Consider the following 25352-nt stretch of genomic DNA (forward strand, 5'->3'; position numbering starts at 1 on the left):
ACCCACGCGTGGGCTATGGCTCTCCCGCAAATGAAGAACTCGGGGGTTTAAGCCACGAGGAGAAAGTTTGATTTCTGTGTTATGAAGTCCCTTGAATTGTTTTCTAAAAGGAGGGTTTTATTCCAGAAGGCAAAGAAGCAATTTAACACGTTACAGAGTATATTTAACATCGAAGAAGAGAGCAATTGTGCCTTTCCTAAAGCATTTAGGCCTTTCCTGAGAAGAATCAACCTGATACTGGAAATAATGATTTACATTTTTGCAATATTGTAAAAGCTAGTGGAGAAATGTAAACCTTAGCACTGCTCCTAGTTCTGCAGTCGCAGGGGGACTCCACGGAAACATACCGGTGCTATTCTTTATCTGTACCTTGTATTTTACAACAGAACTGTGTACCTATATAATTTAAATTTTTTTTTCCAGATCAATATTTAAGTTATGATAAGTCCAAAAAAAAAAGAAATGTAGACACAATTTTGCAGTGTTACACAGTGGGGGATTTGATAGTATAAATTTTCTCAATGTTTATTAAATAGCACTGCAGTTTTAATGAAAATTTTCATTTCAAAAGACAATCTTTCTCATCTTTCTTGAAAGTATTTCAATGACACTAAGTAACAGGTTGCTTAATACTAGTTTACAATATTCTGAAGTTACACATTATAGAATTTGATAGCACATACAACCAGTTTTTTTCCACTTCTTTACATTTTCTACAAAAACCATAATAACAAACCCAAACACAACAGTGTGTGTGTATATGTGTGTGTGTACATATTACAAAAATAGTTGTACAGTAATTACACATGGTAAGTCATAAAACAATTAGGTATTGATACTGAAATAAGGAAACCTTACTGGCAGGTTTAAACACAAAAGAGAAAGTAACTTGTTTTATTTAATTACTTAAAAGCTTTTAAGAACCCATCATAAAAATGAGAATATAAAGTTCTAAACAAAAGAAACTGCAGCTTTTGATTGCAAAATTATTGCAATTAGATAAAAATTAGCAATAGTAATTACATTATATTATAAACTAGATATTACCTGTTTAAAAAACTAGCAGGAAACACCAGCTTTATTCAAAACTAAAAAAATGAGAATCAAAATACCAGTGATCAACTGATCAAAATATATGACATAGTGTTGGGAAAAAAAAAAAAATCACCAAATTATTGAAGTCACAAAAGACATTAATTTTTTTTTTTTACATTTTAATTTGTAACAGTTACATTTAATGTTCCAAATTAAAAAAAAAAAAAGTCTTTAAGCATTTATATGCAGCTACATACAGCTGATACAAAAAGAAGACATACTAGAGAACATAGAGTACATTTCCTTCGCCTTTAATAAGAAAAATTCCGGTAATAACTAGCTACACAAACAACATTCAAAAGATAAATATTTAAACAAATTTCTGTTAAAGCTGGGAAGAAAGTTCTGTTATAGAAGTCTCAGAATTTTTGAACAGAGTGACGAAGAAAATAACAGAACTATTAGAAAATAAATTTACTTCAGAAGCATCTTAATTTGGAAAACACTCACTGGCATGCAGATAAGCTCCTAGAATTAAAAAATAAAAAGCAGCCACAAAGGCTCTGCAAACCTTGTAATTCTGTAATTTTTGTCAGATATTGAGGATGTGTTAGTAGGCCAGAATTGTAAAGTGCTTCAACAGTTTAGCTCAATCTTATAAAACAAAATTAAAACCCACTACCCTGACATTGCATTAAGTAAAAACATTAATATCTTTCTCAGACATTATTCCAGTTTTTGGTTTTATATTTATATTTTCCCCATCCTTTAAATAAATTTGCTACACAATTTTTCTTGTAATGTGCCATCTTAAAAAAAGTAATAAAAATCTCTGCCTGGCAATAACAGCTACTTTTAAAGCTACTTTTAGTGATAACTTGTTGCTTTAATTAAATGTTACCACTTTTACATTAAAATGGCATTGCTGCTAACACACACAAGCTGAGAGGTGAATAGATATATTTGTGGAATTCAGTAAGACCAAGCAAAAAGAAACACGGATCTTGATCTTATAAAAGATACACAAAATACAGTGGCTTCAAGTAGCTACCTAAGAGATGTTATCCTCGGGCCATTAAAACATGTTTCTAAAATTACACGGATTCCCAGCTGGATGCTTTAAAAAAGCATGCCCACACAGGCCTACGCTACCCTTTATTAGCTGGCCATTTAATAATCTATTGTTTCTGTAATTCACAGATTTAAAATGCTCCTTCTTTGAAATTCTATCTGCAGAATTCTTAAAAAAAAAAAATCACAATATCTCCATTTCTAGGCTGGTAACTACAGCACTGAAGTTAATGGGAGCTTTGCTAGGGTGATCAGACCCCCTAGCTCTTTTTAATAGCAGTTAAATGTCAAATATAAATACAACACCACAGTGAAGCATATTCCTTTGACAGAATCTGGGACAAGACACTACGCAGCTGCTCTTAACAATAAAGAGCAAAACTGACGTTTAATCAAAGTAAGTGTTGGTGGTTACGAAGTTGTGTTCAAGCCTGCCTTTTGTTTGTGAAAAAGTCAATGTTCCAACGTGTTAACTACAGCCACAATGAAATCAGCAGCTCCTGTTACTCCTGAAGAGTGAAGAGGTCCCCATCCGTACAGCGTGCTATAGCTATGTGATTATCGTCGTCTCAGAGAGGGAGATACTGTCCATTTAAACTGCTAAACTAAAACATTTCTCCCAGCGCCTTCAACTGTAAGTGCATAAAGTTAAACGTGCTGGGTGAAATCCTGGTTGTAGTGAGGTTGATGCAAAATTCAGCCATTGCTTTCAATGGACCTCATCCAGGATTTTCACTGGGAATGAGTACCCGTAATTCCCTGGGAAGTGAGAATCCCCAACAAGCCTAGAAGTTATGTCATTTTTATTAATATTTCTAACGTCTAAGCAGCCATGCTCAAGAATTTTGGCCTTCAGTTCTTATGCCTGATAAAACCAAGCTTTCCATAAACATTACAGAAGGACTACAGGAAGATATATTTATAACTTAAATTGTCAGCAGCATACAGTTTGTACAAATGTTGTTTTGCTGATGTTGCTGAGCTACTTTAAAAAGTGAATACCTTGTGGGGTATGTAATTTCACCACCGATGTCAAATGACTTCTAAAGATGAAACTTCTCTGATACAAATTACAAACGATGCTTTGAATATATTTGATATGATATACCAACTTTTAAGGTGAGGAATTAAGTTATCTTTATTTTTCAGGTCCGAGACATGCATTCACTAAAGGAAGTATTTTAACTGCCACATATGTCAGCAGAGCATGACTTACCCAATTACTGAGATTTTAATAATTACAAAAACCTAAATGTAATCTGTAATGTGGAGACCAGAATCAACATACATAACAAATCAAAGAAAGAGTATCAAGGTCTGGTTTTAAATTTTTTTAAGGACTTATGGTTGTATTGATGATGCAGCTTCTAGGTACACGTTACCAGCCAGCTGTGTTTATGTGGTACACAAAACCAGTAAACAGAGCAGAAACTGCTTTGTACTGTCCTTAAGATAGCAATACAAGAATGATTTTTCATGACTCTTCAGAAGCTGGGCTTGCTTTACATCCACATGAAATGCTGTCATCACTAGGTCCGAGCCCGGAGGATGAACTGCAGAAAAGGGGAGAGGGGGGGAAAAAAAAAAAAAAAAAAATAAAAGGAGGAAATTGGTTTTCACAACACACTCAAAGCCTGAGTAACAGAGGAGAACTTTAATTATCTCCAGTCACAAAGAGAGACAGGAAATTTGGACTTTTAATTAGCCATTTGGAGTGCAGTTGGATATTTTTTTAGCAAGATAATTTAAACGCGAATAATTCAAGTCTGACTAAATGAAATTCACATAATCAGAATGCAGATAATTGAATTTCTACTGCATTCATTAATTCAGTGTGGAGGTGTGTGTGAAGACTTCTATGATGAGCTGTCACAGCTCAATAAAATCTCAGTCAATTAATTTTTTCATTATCTTAGTATTACATCAACAAAAAAGTGAAGCATGCGCGCATGTATGTATGTATATATAATCTCAGAAAGTAAGGAAATACAGAAATCACCTCTCTGTATCAGAGTCTGCATCGTTTTTTCCTTTTTTTCTCTCTTCATCTTCTATAGGAAAACGTCTGTTCAAAGAGGCGAACTTATGAATTGCATCAGCAACAGAGTATTTGGTCTGTCCAGATACACAAGCCTCCATATCTTCTGGGCTCAGCTGAGTCTGTAAGAAGAGGTGAAGCCTACTGTCTGAAAGCAATAATGCATCTTGTAGGATCCTGGAAAAAGAAAAAAAAAGTCAAAATGTTTTTGTATAGATGTACATATATCCTAAAGTGTTTTACCAGAAAAAATTCTAAATTATGTCCTGCTTTTAAGTTTTCAGATTAATCCTAAATCAGTAACAGAAGGTAATGAACATATTAAAATGATTAGGTGTGTGTTACTTTCTTACTACATTATTTGGAATTTTAGGTGAGTAAAAACACGAAGCTAATAGTTAGGCACATCTGCTATTAGAATAACTTCAAGGACATTTCTTCCATTGAACCATCTGTTATTACCACATGGATCAATTAATGATTTTTAGGCAGTTGGAGGCATATATTCTTATGAAAATTTGGTCTCCATTTAAGAACTCTTTTTAACAGTTAAACTTTTCTGAAAATTACAAGTCACCAACTTCTTTGGTGGGGGAAAGTAGTGTGTACAGAGACAGAGGACTTCATACACACACAGTGTCAGGATTTTGAAATACCTGTAAACAACAGGTAAATGATTTGTAAAATCATTTACAAATATGCATACATTCAAGGTAGAATGAAAATGCTAATACTGAACACTGATTTAAATTTACTTGCAGACAGTTTTCAGGGAATCTTAAATACTATTTCATTCCAGCTGTTCTTTTCAAAAGTCCATTTTAATCTTTGGTTTATATGTATTTTAAATTAAGTCTTCAAATAAATTTAGCACAGTACTTATTTACATCAAGTGAGAGTAAACAAAATACAATATATTCCAGTAACAGAAAGTTGTAGAGATACTTTTACAAGGACCGAGAATTGAGGATCACCATCATTACTTTGGGGGCATGGGGGATGCAACTTTATGGCAACATTTCTCTAAAGAAGGAATTCTTTAAAACATAAATCTTAGAATGATTAACAAGAGACTTTTTTTATACGTACGTGTACTTTTATTCATGTAATAAAGTCGTCAGAGCCTATGACCATGCCAAACAGTTCTCCACAGAAAATTATTAAAATATCTTTAAACAAATCAAAGCTATTAAGTCAGTATTTACCTATTTCTACCCATTTAGGTTACAGTCATTACCAAGAAAGTCATTGTTATGCAATAGGAAAAAAAAGAGATGACATTAATATAAGAACTAGTAAGAGCAGAAAGACATAGTGCGTTCTATAGGTACTCTGACTAAAATGAAAAGTATGATTAGTTCCTTCTCTCAAATAAGATTAATGCTGAGTTTGGGCTGTAATGTTTTAAAATACAAATACGTTCTGAAAACTGTTCTCTAAGGTGGCCAACGTTACAATAACATTTAATAAATACACAAAAGGATTTCTGGCTTCATCTAAGCCTATACAAATCTGTCAAATCGAAGTAATAAGAGCTATCTAACTGAAAATGTGGGATATTTGTATACATGCACATTTCATATGCCTAGGTAAACAGACACAGTCTCAACCAAATAACTCAAACTTTGACACCTTCCTATGAGCAAAAGTCTGCAATGACCCTAATGGTCTACCAGGTGCATTTGAAATTCAGTCTCAGAAGGACCAGATTTCGCTGAAGTTCAAAATAAACAGACTTTCATACCTAGAGAAAGCCTTTTTAATCCTATCTAAATTCTCACAATTTTACTTAAAAATAAACATAGCAAATAGACATCTGTAAAAAAAAATATCAATGCACGCAGTGTATTAATATACAGAAAAACTTCTTAGTCTAAAAGAAGCTAGGAAATGCTGTGTAAAAAAATGGATTCAAGACACAGAATTTACAGGTTTACACACCTTGACAGCAACAGCTTCACGAATACGGTTTGAAAAGCCATCATTCAGCGGCCTCTAAAAGAGGATTTCAGCTTTGGCTCTTGATAAACATACATTCCAAACAAAGACAAACATTGCAACAGAAAGTAAAAGAAAAAGTATCATTCCGCACAATAAATCCACGTTTATGCAATTGTGGGAGTAAATATTCTCCTTCTTTTTCTCTTCGTCTTAAAAAAAAAAAAGAAAAAAGAAAAATAGCATGCTGGAGTTTACTGTAGAGTAACTAGGATTACTGTTTCTCCCAGGCTTATGAGCACAACGAGGGGATGTACATTGCTGCAATTCTAACATTTGCGTGTCTAATACCAAGTAACCCAGCAAAAAGCCAAGACATTAAATTCTGTGGATGGCATTTAGTTTCACGGATTTTCCTCTTGCTGTACCTTCAAAAGTTTCCTGCCAACCAGCGAGAACACAAGTAACTAACTGTTCGTGAGATTACACTACACTTACAGCTCTGTTGCTGTTTGAAATGTATTGTATTTTCTTTATAAAATAATGGGTAATCTTTAAAATTGATTTTAGATGGTTTGAGGCATTACACCAGAGAAGTAATGAGCACTAATGTCAATGATATTGGACACAAATTCATTTTAGCTTTATTTCATGTCCAGTACAATTCTGCTAAGCCTTGAACTGCTAAAGCACTGTTATTAACTCAGCAGTAACCTAACACATGGAACAGCAAACAAAAGTGATAAGAGTACAGACTGATCAGGACCTCAAGGCTACTGTCCTTTTTCTGCAGCTATAATTCAATTTCCAATTTGACTTTACATTGGACTCATCATTTCACAGTAATTTTCTTTTCTGCTTCCTAGTGCCATCTGGAGGTGAAAGGAGTGAAGAGAAACCAAGGCGAAGAAATGGAAAGATGTTCATAAAGCTAATGACACGCACACACATATATATATATATACGTTCACAAGGCAGGGAGGGGACCAAACACTCAATGCATTTTGCAAGCCATGTCAAACCATCCTGAAAGCAAATACAAGAACCCCTTTCACCCAGTTGTACCCTTGAAGCATTTCTTCTTTCTTTCAATTAAAAAAAACCCCCAAACTCCTGTTTTTCCCACCCCCTCTGAACCAACAGGTTATATTGCTTTTTAATTGCATTCTTCAAGCAATCAAAATGAAAAATAAATTCTGTGCTATCTGTAAGTATTATGCTTTCCTGTTCAAAATACTCCTCCTTCAAGGAAATAACCATACATTTGTCACCAGATGTTACCAGTAGTATTAAGTGCTGGTATAGCAGTTGCTCTTCAGGGCTTTCACTGTCCTGGGGACTCACTGTGTGAAGGGTTGTATGTCTAAAAAATAGATTTGGCTCCAAGGACTTTTAAAAAAAAAAATCAAAATTGCAAAACACCACCTAACAAAAAGGCAAGAGGAAAGGCAGAGTGCTATAACATTAACGCTCGGATGTCTTCGCAGAGGCTGAACGCGTGCGCAGTTTCAACACAACCAGTAGCACTCCCAGTGCTTCTCCAACAGGTTTATTACAGCCAGTGTCAGTGCAACGCTGCGGTTACAGCCATGTAAATCAGCTCTCACTGCCATCATGCTAATGGAAGAGTCACAGCTCACGGTGACAATTCCTATAAACTGGCTGAGCATATTTAAGAGAACAACAGACTTTCTATGCATGCCTGGAATAAGAACGAAAGGCTAAATCCTGCAAGTCTTGATCCCATCAGTAGTCGTTACTTGTCAGAGATCTCACTCCTCTCGGCCAGATTGCTCACATACATAATGACTACTTATGTGATTAAGGGGGCTGCAGGGTAATGCTCTACATTTGAATTAGAGATTAAAAAAAATCGTATTTTATTCTCAGCCATGTAAATCTTTGTTTGTAAGCTTTCAGTAAATGCTCTAGACCTTTAAAGAAGCAGGGCTGAAAAACATCACTTCACAACCAAAGAAATAACATCATTTTTGAGGAAATGCTGGATACTATATGGAGAGTATTTCTCCTTCCCTGTGTTACGGCAGGAACATTTACAAAAGACAAAACATGTGTTTTGTCTTATTTGGACAAGGTCCAAAATCTGGTTTTCTTCAACGTGATTTTATTAAGTATATTATACACTGTTCTGCTGGAGGACAACAACATATGGCTGAACAGTACAACTTAATCCTAACTAAAGATTTCCTGTATCTACTGTAACCTAATACAATGACAGATGCACACTTGCATGCGTGTGGAAGGTTTAACACTCCGATTTTGTTTTCGACAAATTTACCCTGCCCATTTACATCATATGATGAGAGCAAGGGAAACAAGCGGAGGTGGAGAGGCGGGGGACGACAGCCTGTGCTGTGGTGCCCTCTGTTGAGCACCCAGCCCCTCGGCCCCAGCCCACAGCAAACAAAGCCCCAGTTTCCTCTTAAAAAAAGCCAACTGTGCTTCCTCCTTCATTTTTTATAAGGAAAGGAAATGTTACTGATAGCAAGCAACTGTGAAGCAACTGTTGGGCATCTGATAATGCGTATGTTTGGAAAGGATTAAGCGACATGTGCCTGCTGGGCATTATTCACTTGACTCATCAGATAGGAAATATTACCAAGGTTCCACTGGAAAGAGGTGGTCACCACTCGCCCGAGGAGATCCCACCTGCTCCATGGCCACCATGGCTCCCGCCTGAGCCCCGGCAAGCTGGCATCCATCCCTTTTGGAGCCAGGCTCCCGCTTTCCACATCCCCGAGAGAGCACCCAGCAGAGACACTCCTGGGAGAGTCCTCCGACCCTACACCAGCTCCTGCTTGTGGGACTGCGGTGGGGAAGGTAAGGACATGTGAGGAGGACAGCAAAACCCCAGCCACCTCCAGAGAACGGCTCTGCGTTAGGAAGCAGAGTTTTGGGTGTCTTGCTTGCTTGCTCCAGCACGAAGCAAGTCCAACACGTAGCCCTTCGGAGCAACAACATTGAGGATGCTTTTCATCTCCTGTGGATGTGAGTGCTGCATTTCTCAAAACTCCTAGTATATCTTCCACCCCATCATAAACTCCATGAAGACTAATTGAAGACTAATCCTTTTTCCTAAACCACATAATTTTTTGGGGATCCAACTGTATTCAATAAAGACACGCCAGTGATTGAACTCAACTTCATTTAAAATGGTTTTGTTAATTAGCTTTCTAATAAGCAAATGCAAATGATCTTCTGGGAAGGTAATCTAAATCCCAAAGTCAAACCTGTACAGGTACAAAGGGATGAAAGCAAAAAGGCTCTTACAGAACCTAATATTATAAGATAGTGTTTTAATTTTGACCTCTAATTTAAGAATAAGCTTTTCCTGTGAATTTACAGACATCCTCAAAGGATGAGGATACTTACCAGGAAAAACACATAATTATCCTTATTCTTACAAAGTAATTCATAATTGAAAAGGGGCTAGCTGACTTCCGTTAATGCAAATGGCCTCCTGAAATATTAAATTATGCCCAGACAAGAAGTGAGCTTTACAGCTCTTCATCACTCAGAGGTAATAACCTACAAGACAAGCAGGTCTTACCCTGCATTTGTGCAGTAAAGTCATATCAAAATGGGACACCCATTTCCAGATTTCACCAAATTCTAGCGCTTTGCTTCAGTTTCCAGCTGTTGACCTAATCCTCACACTACTGTGCTCAGCACAGACAAAGCTTTTGTGAAGCCTCTCTAAGTACACACCTTGCCCCATACTAACTTGTGCTGGAGCGACCCGTGAAGGAGGACAGGAGAACTCCATGGTCATCCACATATTGCCTATATGGAGGTGCTCCCAGGGTCAGAAGCTGAGTAGCAGAGAGCCTCCAGCCACTCGATCTTTACTCCTCAGGCAGATAGCTCCAGCCCGCGCAGACACTCACACAGCAACAGGCACAGGGCACAAACCGAGACTGTGAAAGATCTAAACTCCATTTCAGAGATGGCTTGGATCCCGATAACCTCACAAGGTGCTGAGTGCAGAGAAGAGCTCGGGTTCCTGCATTGCATGCGTGCATTTGAAAAATGTTACCTGTGAACCTCTCCCTTGACAGGTCCACATAGGCTCAAATCCCATTTCTTCCCACTGCCACAAAGAAACACCGGTAGGGCTCTGAGCTTGTGCACAGTGACTGCCATCATTGCTGGGGCAAATGAAGCACTCAGCTTTGCAGTTCTGTGTTACAACACCCCATGCAACTACTTTCTGGCTCCTTCCCCACCTCTTTTCTAATATACCAGGGAGGCCCTGGCATTGCCATGCTACAGAACATGCAGCATCCAGACCTAGAGCTTTAGTAAAGTTAAATGTGTGTACATATATATACACACACGCGCTTGTTAATGACTCCCACAAATTACATTTCAGAGAAAGAAACCTTCGGTTCAGACTCATAAAAAAAGGGAAAAAAAGCATCATGGCAGCCTAGCTAAGCCAGTCAAAAAGGTCCCTTCCGTGAGCAGCAGCATGGAGACGTCAGCCGGCAGAGGGCAATGGTACCGCACAGGAGGTGCCAAGCCAATTCATCACAGCGCAACTCTTACCTCTGAGAATTCCTTCCAACTATTCCCCAGGGCTGAGAAAAAAAAAAATGACACCTTTCTAAACAGCATCCAAGTTCAAACATTTAAATCATTACCTTACCACAGAGATGCCTCTTTTCCCACTCCTGAACTAACAGCAGCAAGGTAAAATGCTCCACATGCTGTCATTTTCTGCTGTCGGTACGCATTTAAGCTACAGACATCCACAAAATTGGAGAGCGAGGATGTGTTTTAAGAGAATCTACCTCTCTGTTTTGCCTTCAGGAGCAGAAACATTTACAGATATTTATAAAAGCTGTAAATGTTTTTGCTGCTGAAATACCATACCTTGTTACCAGATTGGCCTCTCTGCCATTTTAAAATGAGAGCGATTTCAGAAACGCACTACTCCACGGGGCAGCACAGCTAAGCCAGAACTGCTCAGACCCAGGGACTGAACTACCACACCCTTCGTATGACCATTACTATTATCGCCCCTAGAAGCACAGTCACACTATTTCACCCTCCTTCTTTCCTGACACACAGAAAAAAACCTCTGATCCTTTTCTGCTTTCCCTTCCCTTTCTCACATATCTTCAACTGGTATTTATTGGCTATCCTTTTGGCCACAGATCCTGTATAACTGCATACAGAATATTATACCTGCAGCAGTTAGCTCTCCCTGCCTTCAGCTGTTAAGCCAAACAAATATACCTCAAGATCAATAATTTGTTGTCTGTTAGGGAGGAATATAATTATAATACACTGACTGGAAAAAGAACCCGTCCAATATTCCTTTACCCACTGACCACAAGGCTTAAAGCCTACTTAAATTATTTGCTTTTTTTCCTTTGCTTATGCAGTTCTGATTCATGGAAACATTGATGTTGAAAGAAGATAAATAGTCTCTACTTGCAGTTTTTTTACTATGCCCTTACCCCAAGAAGTGGCTAGACAGAGCCTGCAAATGTATGCACAATTCCTGCCCTGGCAGCTGTGAGCATCCTGCTCTCACACTGGCAGTGCCAGGGTACTACAAGAATGAGAGAACGCGGAAAATTGCACCAACAGGGTCTCTGCCACTGCAGAAGGTGAAGCGGTTACAGCAGTGGGACCAAGGTATGCAGTACTGAAACTCATGCAGTATCTGTTACAACACAGGTCAGAGTCTAGCCAAGTCTGATGAATGATTTTATATAGATTGCAGCTGTACTGAAAATGGTCACAGCTGCTAGATCTTGTTTATGTTAGTGGCACTGGTAAACAAAGCCATTGGCATTATTGGAAATACCTGTGTTAGATCTCACTACAGGATTTTCCCAGGCTCCCAGGGGTTTAGCCCACAAAGACACTGACTTCCCATGACCACAAAGAGGGAGAGAAGTCTGTTTCTTTGTATGAGAATATCGAGCTCATTCTTGAAAGCTAGAAATAGACATCACTGTGAAAGATCTCCCAACCTTAGTACACAATTGTAAAGTATGTACTAAATAAATCCAAAACTATTATTTATAACCAATGCAGTGAAACACAATGGAAAAGCCCCAGTTGAAGTTTCCTTATAACCAATAGAGCCAAAGTGACATGTATGAAATATGACTGTGCAAATAAAAATAAAACCAAATGTGTAACATGTACAGATGACCACACGGTGGCTCTCAAGTACCAGACATGAGCAATTTTAAACCAGAAGTTGATGACATCATTAAAATGCCAACATCTCTAGGGTAGGCTGTACTTACTTTTCCAGGAATTCTTGCAGACCCTGCCTGCGATGGTCCACATGATGAGGATTGTTCATATTGAAAAAGGGAGTTTTAGACGGCAGTTCAGGTAGCTGTCTTTATAAAGAAGAAGCAAATACACAGTTAAAACCAAATCTGAAACAGCAGAGAAAAACGCAATAAGCAAATACCAACACTAAGCATGTGAAAAAAATCACAGGTCATGTTCCAGAAGCTCATGAAATCGAATTTGGGAACAGAAGGCCGAGAAACTGGAGGGCTTCTCACATACCTCAAAGGGAAAAATAAATTAATCTGATTTTTCTGGTCCAGTTGTTAAGCCTGCATGCATGTCTGGCTGGGTCTCTTATGGTCCTTGCAGAACCTAAGCACATCCTAAAAGCACAGAGCGGAGGTACGTACACCTACGCTAGATTGCTACTTCTGCTACCTGTGCATAGCAAAAGAAAACGCAGACCAAATCTGTTACAAATTAGAGGGGCACTCACCAACAACGGCTATCAGTACAAACCACATTCTTCTGGGTTTAAAGCAGAGAAAATGCCTTGTACAGAATAAACTTGTGCTAGTACGAAACACAGCACCCTTTCCAGCTCTGATTTCTGTAATTCTCAGAATTAAGATGAAACAATCCTCCCCTCCCATGACTGACAGATTATTAAATAGCCATATATAAAGTTGCTCACATAAGCACTGCATTGCTCTGAAGCCTCTGCCGAAGCCAAACAAATTCTCGAAAGCGTCGTCTAACACAGGATGTTTTCCTTGTAAAGCAGATACTGTTTGTCTGTTGGGAAATTAAAAAAAAAAAAACATTTTTCTTTGTAAATCAGCTTAAGCTAAAGTGCAGGCATGGAATTAAAAACACATCCGAGATGCTAATCCCCGAGACACCAATGGAAAGCTTGACATTAATTCAGTTTAGGTTAAGGACTGTGCTTTATCTCAGACAGGACTGGTGAGAGTTTCTACTGCTGCTCAGGGAAATATTTTTCATAGCTTTTTTTTCTTTTTAAAAGCAAGAGATCTGGATTATGGTACAACTTGCACTAATAGGAAAAAAAGATCTCAGAAAAAAATTTCAGCAGACAATGCCAATCTTTGCAAGGAAAAAAAATCATGTTTAGCTATTCTAGTTATAATCCTGCAAAGTTAGCTACATGGAGTTCTTCCAGTGTGCAGTCCTACTTAAATCAAATCAACGAAACCAACGTGACTGCTCTCCACAAGTAGCAGCATTTGGAAGTTTCCCCACAGAACACTATTAGTCCACTAGAAAAATGCCAATTCATCAAAAGAGAAACAATTCACAGAAATTAAATGCTTTTGCCCATTTTTCCTGTGGAGCATACATTTAGATGAAACCCCACCTGCCAGGCAGGACTCTGTTATAAATCTGCCTGCAATCCAACCCACCCTCAGCTGCCTGCCAGGAGCCACAACTCCTAGGCAGCCACATGATGCAGACTGTAGAGGGCCCAAAGATGCCAGCTTTCTGGAATAGGTGAGTATCTGGGATACCTCACAGCTTAAGAAGCCAAATGCTCTAGGAGCTAGGCAGAAGGGGAACCCAGCTGCTCTAAGAGCCTGGCAGACCCAAGATTTTGAATCCATTGAGAAGCCTGGATGGTAGGACTGACCTAGGGACTTGGTCTCTGAAAGCCCTGGCATTGTGCTGGTAGGAAGCTGAGCTGATCTTAGCAGCTTCAGAGATGCCCAGAGCTGAATCATGTAATACTGTATGCTGATTTTGGCTGGGGTAGAGTTAATTTCCTTCACAGTAGCTGGTACGGGGCTACGTTTTGGATTTTGCTGGGAACAATGTTGATAACACAGGGATATTTTAGTTACTGCTGAGCAGGGCTTACACAGCATCAAGGCATTTTCTGCTTCTCGCATTGCCCTGCCAATGAGTGGGCTGGGGATGCACAAGAATTTGGGAGGGGACATGGATGGGACAGCTGATCCCAACTGACCCAAGGGATATCCCATACTGTATGACATCATGCTCAGCAATAAACTAGGGAGAAGGTTGGACAGGGGGTCACTGCTCAGGGACTGGCTGGGCATCGGTCAGTTGGCAGTGAGCAATTGTTTTCATTTGCATCACTTGTCCGTCTTGGGTTTTATTTCTCTCTCTTTGTAATCTTCCTTTTCATTACAATTTATTATGATTATTATTTTATTTTATTTCAATTAAGCTGTTCTTGCCTCAACCCATGAGTTTTTTCACTTTTACCCTTCCAATTCTCTTTCCCCCATCCTGCTGGGAGGGACAGTGAGAGAGCGGCTGTGTGGGGCTTAATTGCCAGCTGGGGTTAAACCACAACACACTGGGTCTAAATGACATCACCCCAACTTAGCAATCACTGAGAAAGCCAGTAATATACTTCTATTCAGAAGCCCCAGTGCCTGTGAAACAGTAATACAGCACCTGCCCCGCCAAATCTACAGAATTTCTATTTACCAGAACTCGAAGATATAATCGCTTTGGAACCAGTACTTAAACCACATTGCAAAATGTAAAAGTTTCACAGCTCTGATTGCCACATAGGAGAGAAGAACTTGTCACCATGGACATTTAATAAGCCATCACTTGACTGCTTGCTCTCATTATGCTGAATGCTTAACTCTCCCACAGAGGAAGGAAATGCTTTCAGTCTTGTGCCAAGCATTAACCATGTAGCTCGATGCTCCCAAATTCTTCACCTCATAGCAGATACACTTCACAATTTTTTTTTTTTTACATTGCAATTAAATCCCTGGATCTAGATTTGGGAAATTAGTATAACTCCTTCCATTTGTCACTCACCAAAGAAGAATAACCAACAAATCAAAATTATGTATAGGACAGATTTAAGACACATGAGAACTGTAATTCTAAGTGCACTCTCATTAACATATGGTGGACTACAATCATAAACCCAAATGTAGTTACTTGACGTACCCGAGCACTAAACTAGCATAAGATGAATGTCAAGGTACACTGAAAACAATCACATTGCAGCAACCAAATAACTTGGCAAAAAGAACTAAGGAGAATTCAAAGTACAAATAACCAGATAATTACTTGAAAAGAAAGATGTTTTCCCATGAATATCTGTACATCAAAATTCTTCTGTAATGGTAAGACATCACTGACTATGAGAGTCTTCTAGTTGATATGTAAAGCTAAGAACAGTCTCTGTTGCAAGACATCGTGGAGTGCACATGTGAACACAATACTAGGTTCAACTCCCAGCTCTGCCAGACCTACTACACAGCCTTTGGCTAACCCACCTCACCAGTTCCACTCATCTCAGTTGTTAAAAAGAGAATAACATCCTCCAGCCTCCCAGAAGTGGTGTCAAGAAATTCCATTAATACCCCAAAGAGAACCCTGGCTTGGGCAGAAACAGCAGTAAGAGCTGTAAGAATTTGTGCTGATATTTTTATACTTACGTGAATAAATATCTCATAGTCTATGTAAGAATGCCATGAGTCTTCTTTCTGCGTCCGGGGGTCTCGCACCAAGACAGTTACAAATTCCTGCAAGTGCATAATAAAAATCAAGCGATTAATTTCAGAAGACAAAGGCAGCCTGAAAGACTCTTGATTGCTCTGCTGTTCCACAAACTACTGTGCTCAGATTAAAAGCTGAACTGCTGTTTTATTGAATTTTGCAACCCTATAAAAGGAGAAGCAAAAAGCAATGAATCATCTGAGCTATACCACATGTCTGGGAAATTCCTTGCCAAATTGCTAGCTGAAAAGGAATATTTCAGATTAAGTAATACTGTGAAAAGTCATACATGTTTCATGCATGGGAGATTTCATGATCCCAGTAGCTACAAACTGAAAACCTAGCATTCAAAGTCACACATGCAAGAACGAACGAGGCAGGTATTCCAGGCTTTTCCCACCCTTGTAATCAACATTCACAAAGAACGTGTTACAAACCTGTTCCATGTACCCAATACTTACAGATAACATTTTATTTACCCCTAAATTTCTTTTTGTCATTTTATCTATATTTTTTTTCTAATCAAGAGTTTATACCCATCGATTTCAGGGATCTGAGGTAAGTGCTCAGTATCTCCACAAGGAGTTGAAGAACTGCCTTTTCTTCTACATGCCAAATGACTTGCTCCAGCCCAGTGGAAAAGGATGTACCACTATTAATGGCCCCAGATGCAGATTTGATACAGGGAATCAAGGTCTCAAGCCCAGTGCCCCAGATGCTGTGTGGAAGGAGATGAATCCTCCTCTCCTGCTGCTTATCCTTCCTGATACATCAGGAACTTCAGCCAACGAGTACAGGCGAGGATGCAGGACCTGGGCACTTCTGTCCCAGTCTGCCCATCAACCTGCCCAGGGAGGCAACACAGCTGCACCGCAGAGCATAATTCCCCATTTTCAGGGGACAATGATATAGAGTATTTGTTGTAGAAGTTGTCGTATCTAGTCTATAAATGTACATTTATGTAATAATTTAGAGGGATCCTGTAGGAGTGCGAGAGGCCTGTGGGCATTACTGCAATGTAACTGGGCATCACTAATAGGAATTGGAAGAGGCTGAAGAATTAAGTCCTGAGTACTCTCAGCTAATGACCATGTAAAAGCTTGTACTGTGTTTTAAAAAAAAAACAAAAACAAAACCCAAAAAGCCTGCTAAATCTGTATGTTCATACTAAGATGAAAAAGGTTTCTTTAAAACACAAAGGTTGAAAGTGTGCCTAACTACCTGCTATTTCCCAAGCAAATGAATACGCTGCCCTACTCCAGTTGCTTAAATAAGCTATTCACTCAAAGAGCTAAGCCAACCACTTAAACGATGACTCATTTAAGGAAAAGCTTATCATTTTAAGCTGTAGATACATTCCTCCTGAGGGGCAGGCCCTGCAAAAACATCTCCAGGTACAAGAATCAACTGTGGGAGCAATGACAGCGTCTCTGGTAAATAGCATACTTTTTAAGTACGTCTTCACATAAATCAAGAATTCCTGAACTGGAAAGCTCCCAAAATGTGTCTCTCCATGCCCAAATCACACATGTCAGAAATAAAACCCTTAGTCTTCAGCAAAGTCTTCTCCTCTCACCACACGCTTCAGCGTGGCACCAGCAGCAACCTTCAATGGACCCACAGGAGAACAATGACAACCTTGAAAGGAAAAGATGTATTTTTTTCCTGAACAGTCATTGCATTCCATACATGGCAGGGAGGTGTTCATGGTCTGAAGTAAATCATTTGCCACTCTGATTTCCATAGTACTACTTCAGGGATGGGGAGCCTGTGGCCTGATGGATGGATACAGCCCACAGTTTTATCTCACTTAGCCCAGCTCCTAGGCACAGGGGTGTTTTCTGCATTATTGCTGGACACCCTTTTGGTGTGTCAGGAGCACCTTGCCAAAGAAAGCCCGTTTGAAACGCTCCTGCCACTTCTTTCCTCACTGAAGAGCACCGGAGGCCCAATTCTCCTCTGCAGCTTTTTAACACCATGCCAACGTGGCACAAGAGGAACAAATGAACAGAGCTGTAATCACTTCTACCAGTTGAAGGTCATGCCTTTACTTTTACAAAAATGCTAGTGGGAAACATGAGGAAGTTGTTCCCCCTTCCTGGGCAGATTCTGAGCAATGCGCTGAACAAAGGAGAGGAAACCATTTTTTGGTTGTTTTTTTTTTCCCCACCTGTCTCACTATCTGTCATATTTAGCATACATATATATATACAGCATACTTTCAGACCCACTGTAACATCTTCTCATATTCATACTCTTATGTTCTAAGTCTTTGCCTTCCCCAGCCTCCCATATCCCTGTGTCTCACTCTTCCCCAGAGCTGCAGCCACTTCTCCCAAACATATTTTCTTTTCTTTCCTGAGTACTAAATGCATCAGTCCTGCAAGTGGAAGAGGAGGAATTATGCCAGAAAACTTCAAATAGGATGATGCTCTCCTCTTCCCTTCAACTGCTGCAGCCCAGGCGTCACAACTGCAGGCAGCCTGCTCATAACATAACCTCATCTACCGCTGTACCGGCTTCTTGTTGCCCTTCCTTTTGTCCAGGTTCCTCAAATCACTTCATTTCCAAGTCACCCTCTATAATCTTCTCCTTTGTACAAATCAAATCAATCTTCGAAGTAAAACGCTTCTTTCAACCTCTATTATACCAGAGTATTATGATTAAAAGTTACTATTGGATATGCTGTGAGTTAGCGACAGGTTACCTTGCAAATCATTCCAGATCACATGATTTAGATGAAAAACACCTCTGTACACTTTTAATTTCCAATTAAATAATCACTGAGTTTCATTACTGAGGAAGTCAAGCACCCTTCAGGCTCTACCTATAGAAGAAAGGAGACGTGCTGTACACGCTGTGGCAGGCAGGTGTCTAGGCAGTACGTCACTGAGCCAAGAGTAAAGGTGATCTGCAGTAGATCTATAGCATCTGCTGTATCATCTACATCTGCTGTAGACCTACAGCAGAGCACCTCAGCAAACTGCAGCCCTCACACACCATCAGTGTCAGCTCCGATTTGAAACACCAGGATTTCAGCAGAAGACTGAGTGTTTCCCCCCGCTCCTCCCTTATTTACCTAAGAATACTGGTATCGAGTTTGGAATGAAGCAAGATAAACATTAAGCAACTAGAAAACAAAACCAAAAATGTACAGCCTTTCTCAAGATCTATGGTTACTTCCCCTATAAATGTCTTGAATCCAGGAAGCGTTAAACCCAATTCCCATTACAGTTTCTGCTGCTCTGAAACAGCGGCATTGCACATGTAGCCTATCCCTTCTCTTTTGACCTTTAAGCCTCTCCAGGATACCAGACCCCACGGCGACAACAACATTGATTTAATCAAAGCAGCGCTAGCTTCCACAGTATAGATGTAGACATACTGCCAGAAAAGGTGCTCATACCTCCCCATCCCTATAAAAGCAGGCTTGTAGAGGCCAAGATTCACATATAGGCTCTGTTAGGGTCCAAGCAGAGTCAGGCGGCAGAATATTCCTGTAGGAGATTGCTGTTGTATGCTCAGTCCATCCTGCATTCACTGCTCACAGTCACCAGATTCCAGCAGTTTTGGGCAATAATTGCCTTTCTCCTCTGTATATACTCCCTCCCCATCTTGCTATAAAAATTAGAATACTCTCAATAGGCATGTCTATCTTCAAGCAATGCTCAGTTCACCTAGGGGAAGCGAGGCTGACCTCTTCCTCCCACAGCCCACATGAAGACTAACTTAATCTTTTCTCACAAGACCGCATTGCAGTCCAGCCCTACAACCTGGGAAGCAGAGCCCAAGGAGCGCCAAGGTCTCAGGGACTTTTTACTTTCATCAGCTGCAATCCTTTTTCATGGTGTCTTCTTCCCCCACCCAGTTCTGCTTAGTTTTTCCAGAATTGCAGATCTAGCTATTATGCCACATTACATATACTTTCTTTTTTTGCTGCTGTTTTGGGGGTTTTGTTGGGGTTTTTTTGGTTTTGTTTGTTTGTTTTAAATTGAGAGGCACAATACATGCATGTCTATCATGCATTCAAGAATGGTATGTGTCCTGTAACACTTAAGTACAACAATTCTCTCAAAACCAGAACTTAAGTTCAAAGTGTCCAAGCTTGGTCACAGAGGCCTATTGCACTGGGAACAATATAGACTCAACAGAAAGCTACTGGAAGAAGTGGCATCTCCATTTATTCCTTCTCCCTGGAAACTGCTAAATTCATAAGCAAAACATTTCCTATCCAAACTGCTAGTGCTATAGCTTTGATATGGATCCCAGCGGCCATGCTGGCCCAAATATCCTCATGAAGAACTTCAAATCTGCCCCCAAAGTAGTCATAACTACAACAAAAAGTAGTCATGGCTATTTAACAAGCAGAAATTAGCAGAGCAGCTTCTCTGGCTGGATGTGCCTTTCAATTCCTGGTTAAAACAGTCAGTTTAGGCATGGCACTGGTGGCATTTTGCTACCCTGTCCTCAAGGCCTGGAGTGTTCCAAGTAGCTGGGGTCACACATAAACGACAAAATGGCCAAAATGACGCCCGACCTTGGTTTACACCTGCTCCCACATGATTACTCCTATGCAAAGAACACAAGTGCTGACAGCAGAGGAAGAGTGCAGCACTGAGGTCATGTAGACACAAGCACTGAAACTGAAATGTTCCCATTTGGATTTGCCTCAAAAGGAAGAATACAGCATAAAAGCAGCTGAAGCAAATGCAGGAAGCCTTTCTCTCTCTCTTTTTTTTCCTTCCCCCACTCCTTTCTCCTGTCAGAAATATTTCTGCACAATGCAATGGATTGCTCAGAGGATAAACCAGAAGTTCCACTATATAGAATTTCTCCAGAAAAAACTCTGTTTGAGAAGTCTCTTTTCCTATTTTCCTAATAGGAAAATGTTAAAATCTGACACGGAAAGATCTATTTTTAATATCGGGGGAAAAAATCTACCACAAGGAGGAGGAATAAAAATAATCTCACATGGATGATTATTTGCATTAATCATTCCAGCTGCTTTTTAATTCAAATCTCTGTGCTCAGGACCGTATCAGGTGATAACCTCATGCTCCATGGTGCCATTGTTACACATCTGATTAGTCAATAACCCCTGAAGAGTCATTTTCCACAAAGCTTCCAAGAAAAATACAGTTTCCCATCAGGTTGCCTATTAGTAAAAGGATCAGCCACAAAGGACATGGGGCTTTTCATGCTGGGAGTGTTGGCATCTTCACTCCATACATGCTGAATAGTACGGTTAATAAAAGACTAGCAGCTGAGAAAATAATTTGTTGAAACTTTCAGTGTTCTTCGGGACTGAGCAAAACAGAATATGCAACTGTGATTCTTGTGGTCCATGCATCTAGTCTTCAGAGTTCAGACCCAGCTCCAACCATTGCATCCTACAAGGCTGATGGAGAAAAGACTGAAATCCAAGTCCTTCTCTCCTGTCTCAGTGTCTAAGCCCCTTATATGCACAGATTCACTTATTCTCCTTCTCTCTGATCCAATGCATATTTGATTCTTCCATCAAACTTTAACAGAACAAACTGGCACTGCATCACTCCAGAATATTCTGAAGCCTGGCAATCAAAAGCACGAATACAACCAATCTTTCCTGGTCCATGTGAACCTTAAAGAAACTCAATCCACAACCACCAAACTAGAACCCTTTTTTATTAAAGCTTAGACGTGACTTACTTGTTTTTCATGTTTTGGTGTCATCTTCGCTGGTTTTTATTAAAATAATACTCAACCTGAAAAAAAACAAGACAGACATCAGATTGGCATTTAGTAGTTATTTGAAGGTCATTATCACTTTTGCTAGACATTAGTAAACAGCGGAAGGAGCCAGGCTCAGTGCCATATATACCAGAAAACACATTTGCATTAACTACATCTAAGAATTCATTTAAAATATACCATTTTAGAAGCACCGGGTTAGTCCCCTTCTGGGGATATTTGTCACACATGACAGTCCAGTGATGCCTGTCCATGTCTGGAAGTCAGTGCTTTTCTTCCTTGCTCTGAGAGCCGCCCCGGGGGCTCGTCCTCGCACCCACCTGCCAGCCACCCCGCGCAGCCAGCACCCCCAGCACACACACACAGCCGAGGCAGGGCCCCCCGCGCCTGGCTCCCAGGCACCCAAGCACAGGTCTGCGTGACTGCGGCTGAGGTCCAGGGACACAAAAATATCCCAGTCAGTAGAATCAAAAGCCCCTGTCAACCATTTCTCTGAAATGAAGGTAAGCGGAGACACAAACTGTTCGGATCCTGCAGGCTAGCTAAAACTCAGGCCAAATTTCACAGCGGCCGTGGTTTCAAAACCTCCATGTAAGGAAGTGTATAATTAGATCAAATCAAAAAATCCTGTCACTAACTTACGTTTTAAATCTACCCTTTCATTGGAAATCCCAATAAATTTTTTGCTGCCTCTGCAGTCCCCTAAGCCAGCCATTTGCTCAGGACAGGTACGCACACATGGGAAGAGCAGGGCAGCTTTATTCACTTGTTAGCCTACAAACACACCGCCTGCCTAAAAACAACTGCCGTTAGAAAAGGATTCGTGATCTGCCTTTACCTCTCCCACATGCCATCCAGCCGCTGCCAGCTAACACCTACATTGACCCCCAGCTATAAAAACATCCTATTGCCTCCTCAGCTGTTAAAAGACAGCCTCTTTCCAAACTGAGAGGACCCGAAAAGAATCCCTCCCTCACCCCAGGAGTACCGTTCCCTGCACTGGCACCATGGTCAGGATGGATACCACTCAACCAGGAGAAGCTGAGCAAAATCCTCCCGCGCATCCCTCTGGGCAGGTACCTTGCACCAGAAAAGGTGAATTTGCAGCTTTCTTAGGCAATCCCCAGCAGCTATTGTCAGCCAGCTGCAAAATGTTCACATATACTAGAAAACACTATTGCATTAACTACATCTAAGAATTCATTCATTTAAAAAAATTCCATTTTAGAAGCACTGGGTTAGTCCTCTTCTGGGGATATTTGTCATATGTGACAGTCATGGGAAACGATCAAGGAAGACACATGGCTATGTTTTTGGAGGTGGCTTGCTAAGGTTTAGCAACACAGAGCTTGGAGTCGCTCACGTTATTATACAACCATATATATTTAGGTCAAGCCCCGCTAAGGACTCCTGGACACCCCACGCCTGCCCAATGCCTTTTACAAACATGCCTAAATGGAGTTGTAATTTGAAAGTTATTTTAATAAAACGGATCATAAAGATAAGCACACATATATTTCTTTGGCCAGGAAATTATTTTGGAACACACACATCTTTGTCAAATTTCTATAGGATCAGTTACATCAAAACAGGATACGCTGTCTCCAAACAGAAATGTCCATACACAGGACTTCAGACATCCTAAACGGTGCCACCAGTACTGTTGCCATCTCCACAAAGGTACAGCCTCCATTTCACTTCTGTAGCTAGGATGGTGCTAATAAAAGTACAGAGAAATATCAGAAACACACTCCCAATAAATTTTCTTTTTTGACTCAATGTATTTATACCTAACTGGCATACATGCTCCAGACTGAAGGCGAGAAGAGCGCTCGGACACTTCTTCCTGCACAGGCTCAGCAGCGCCAAGCGGCTCTGCAAGGTGGGGCAGGAATTTGGCTCATCAGTTATAACTGCTGTTAATACAGAAGTATGGTAGGAGCTTTCATTTTGGTGGAGATAAATGGCTTTTAACCCTCAGGAGAGCGCAAGCCCACAGCACAGAAAACACTATGCAAGGCTGAGGTTGTTAGAAGAGGATTCTGTCTGCGCTCTCTCCCCATCGGGTGGTGTTGTAAACCTATATAGTTCTGTCTGTTTGTTTTCCACTTTCTGCTCTGGTTAAGTGTGTCGTGGGTTTTGTTTGTTTGTTGTTTTTTTTTAAATGGCAAACCGATGTTTTCTTCAGTTATATATATTTATTCTACCAGATTCTGCAGCCTCTTTCTCTCCTGTCTCAACTGATTTAAGTAAGAAATTATGTAAGCCCAAAATATCTCATTCCTGACACTGTTAGTGAATGACAGGGCTGAAATAACACATTTCATTTTGTCATCTGTTTTTCTAATGACCGAGTTATGTGTTGGTGCAGGTTAGAAAGAACAGTTTAAACTCCAAACAGCCATCACAATTTTAAATATTTAATGACTTAAATTAATATTTCAGCACCAAAAGCCTTCCTAAAATATTTAAAATACATCATTTTTTCATTAATTTAAAAAAAACAAAAAACACACCACACACAACCAAACACAAGCCCACCAAAGCTGCCTTTTCCACTGACTTCAGCAAGTCTGAGATCGCCCCTGTCACACTGCAGCCACTTGCAAACATACTGAATGCAGTATTTTGTCTGGTAGCAAGACGTGTATTTTGGGACTTCTTTAACACATGCAGAAGCCAGTGAAGCAGAATAGTTCAACTGTCTGCTTAAGAAGATGTCTTTTTATCTTTAAAAAAACCCTACCCAAAATACCGGTGATGGAGAAAAGCAGCCTTCAGAAGACAAACAAGGTTGCTGGTCTTTTTACTCATAAAAAAAAATTTCCATTGACAGAGAAATGAACCAGTACTGGGAAAAAGAATAAAAAAAGGCAGTGGTAGATCTATAGTTTTGATAAAATGCTTTCTGCTGTGACTTGGGGAAAAAAACCCCATTGCTCTGAGTAAGTTTTCGTTCTGCTTCTGATCTATTATCAGTCTGAAGATTTTTTGTTTATTAGTTTCATATACTTAATATAACACCTGCTCCTCACAGTACATATTTTTGACAGTTCTTAATTGCATAACTAACAAAACCACCAAGGAACAGCTCCACAACTGCCAAGAACAACCACCCAAAGGCAAAAAGATTACGTAGGATGACTTGCCGTACTGCCTGTAGCCTAAAAAAAAAAAAAAGAGATCAGGAGAAAAAAAAAAAAAACACACAAGTACTGCAGTGCTTTTCTTAGGCACAACAGATAAACTGCAGTGCTGCTTCTTAAGGGTAATGGATAAATACGATGCAGTATTTTATTTCATATTTTAAAGTTGATTTTATGTTCTAAAATCTAAATTAAAACAGACTATTTAGTATTTCTAGGGGAATACCCTTTTATCACATGAATGGATTGCTCCACTAGTAGTTGTGTTCAGTTGCACTGAGATTTTATGATTTCACCCATTGCTGGGCAGTGGCCTATGCAATGTTCTTGTCTGCTCCAGGAGTCCTCAGATTCCATGTGGCCAGTGTTTCCCTTCAAGCAATAAATGTTGATCTTCGGCTCAAGAATCATCCTTCCACCCACCTTTGGTTACTTCTAAACATATAACTAAACTATCACCTTCAAGCTTTAATGGGGAAGTGTGATTTATTTTTAGACCCTGGTGAGGATTCAAAGTCCTATCCAGTCACAAGCAAAGTCCTCAGCTGCACTTTCAAGGTTGTTCCCAACATCAGTATCAAATGAAACTTTTGTTCAGG

General features: G+C 39.9%; 1 protein-coding gene across 1 annotated transcript; it reads right to left on the minus strand.

Annotated features, from left to right (window-relative positions):
• Positions 1-3310: 3310 nt before the first annotated feature.
• SNX10 (sorting nexin 10) lies at positions 3311-21615 on the minus strand. The gene is made up of 6 exons (XM_009702884.1): positions 21566-21615; positions 15817-15903; positions 13062-13162; positions 12373-12471; positions 4106-4321; positions 3311-3659 (listed from the first exon to the last, which is right to left on the minus strand). Exons 1-6 carry the CDS (start codon positions 21587-21589, stop codon positions 3581-3583), a joined length of 606 nt encoding a protein of 201 aa, XP_009701186.1. The 5' UTR covers positions 21590-21615; the 3' UTR covers positions 3311-3580.
• Positions 21616-25352: the final 3737 nt, after the last annotated feature.

The sequence above is a fragment of the Cariama cristata genome, unplaced genomic scaffold (genome assembly GCF_000690535.1).
Source record: "Cariama cristata isolate BGI_N322 unplaced genomic scaffold, ASM69053v1 scaffold8796, whole genome shotgun sequence".
Classification (NCBI taxonomy): Eukaryota; Metazoa; Chordata; class Aves; order Cariamiformes; family Cariamidae; genus Cariama; species Cariama cristata.

Bases quoted from the DNA above. Each gene is read 5' to 3' on its own strand.
- SNX10 (XM_009702884.1), bottom strand. From the start codon at position 21,589: ATGACACCAAAACATGAAAAACAA. The intron at 15,904-21,565 runs GTAAGTCACGTC...ATGCACTTGCAG, and splicing joins CACCAAAACATGAAAAACAA to GAATTTGTAACTGTCTTGGT. The intron at 12,472-13,061 runs GTGAGCAACTTT...TTCTTTATAAAG, and splicing joins CAGAGCAATGCAGTGCTTAT to ACAGCTACCTGAACTGCCGT.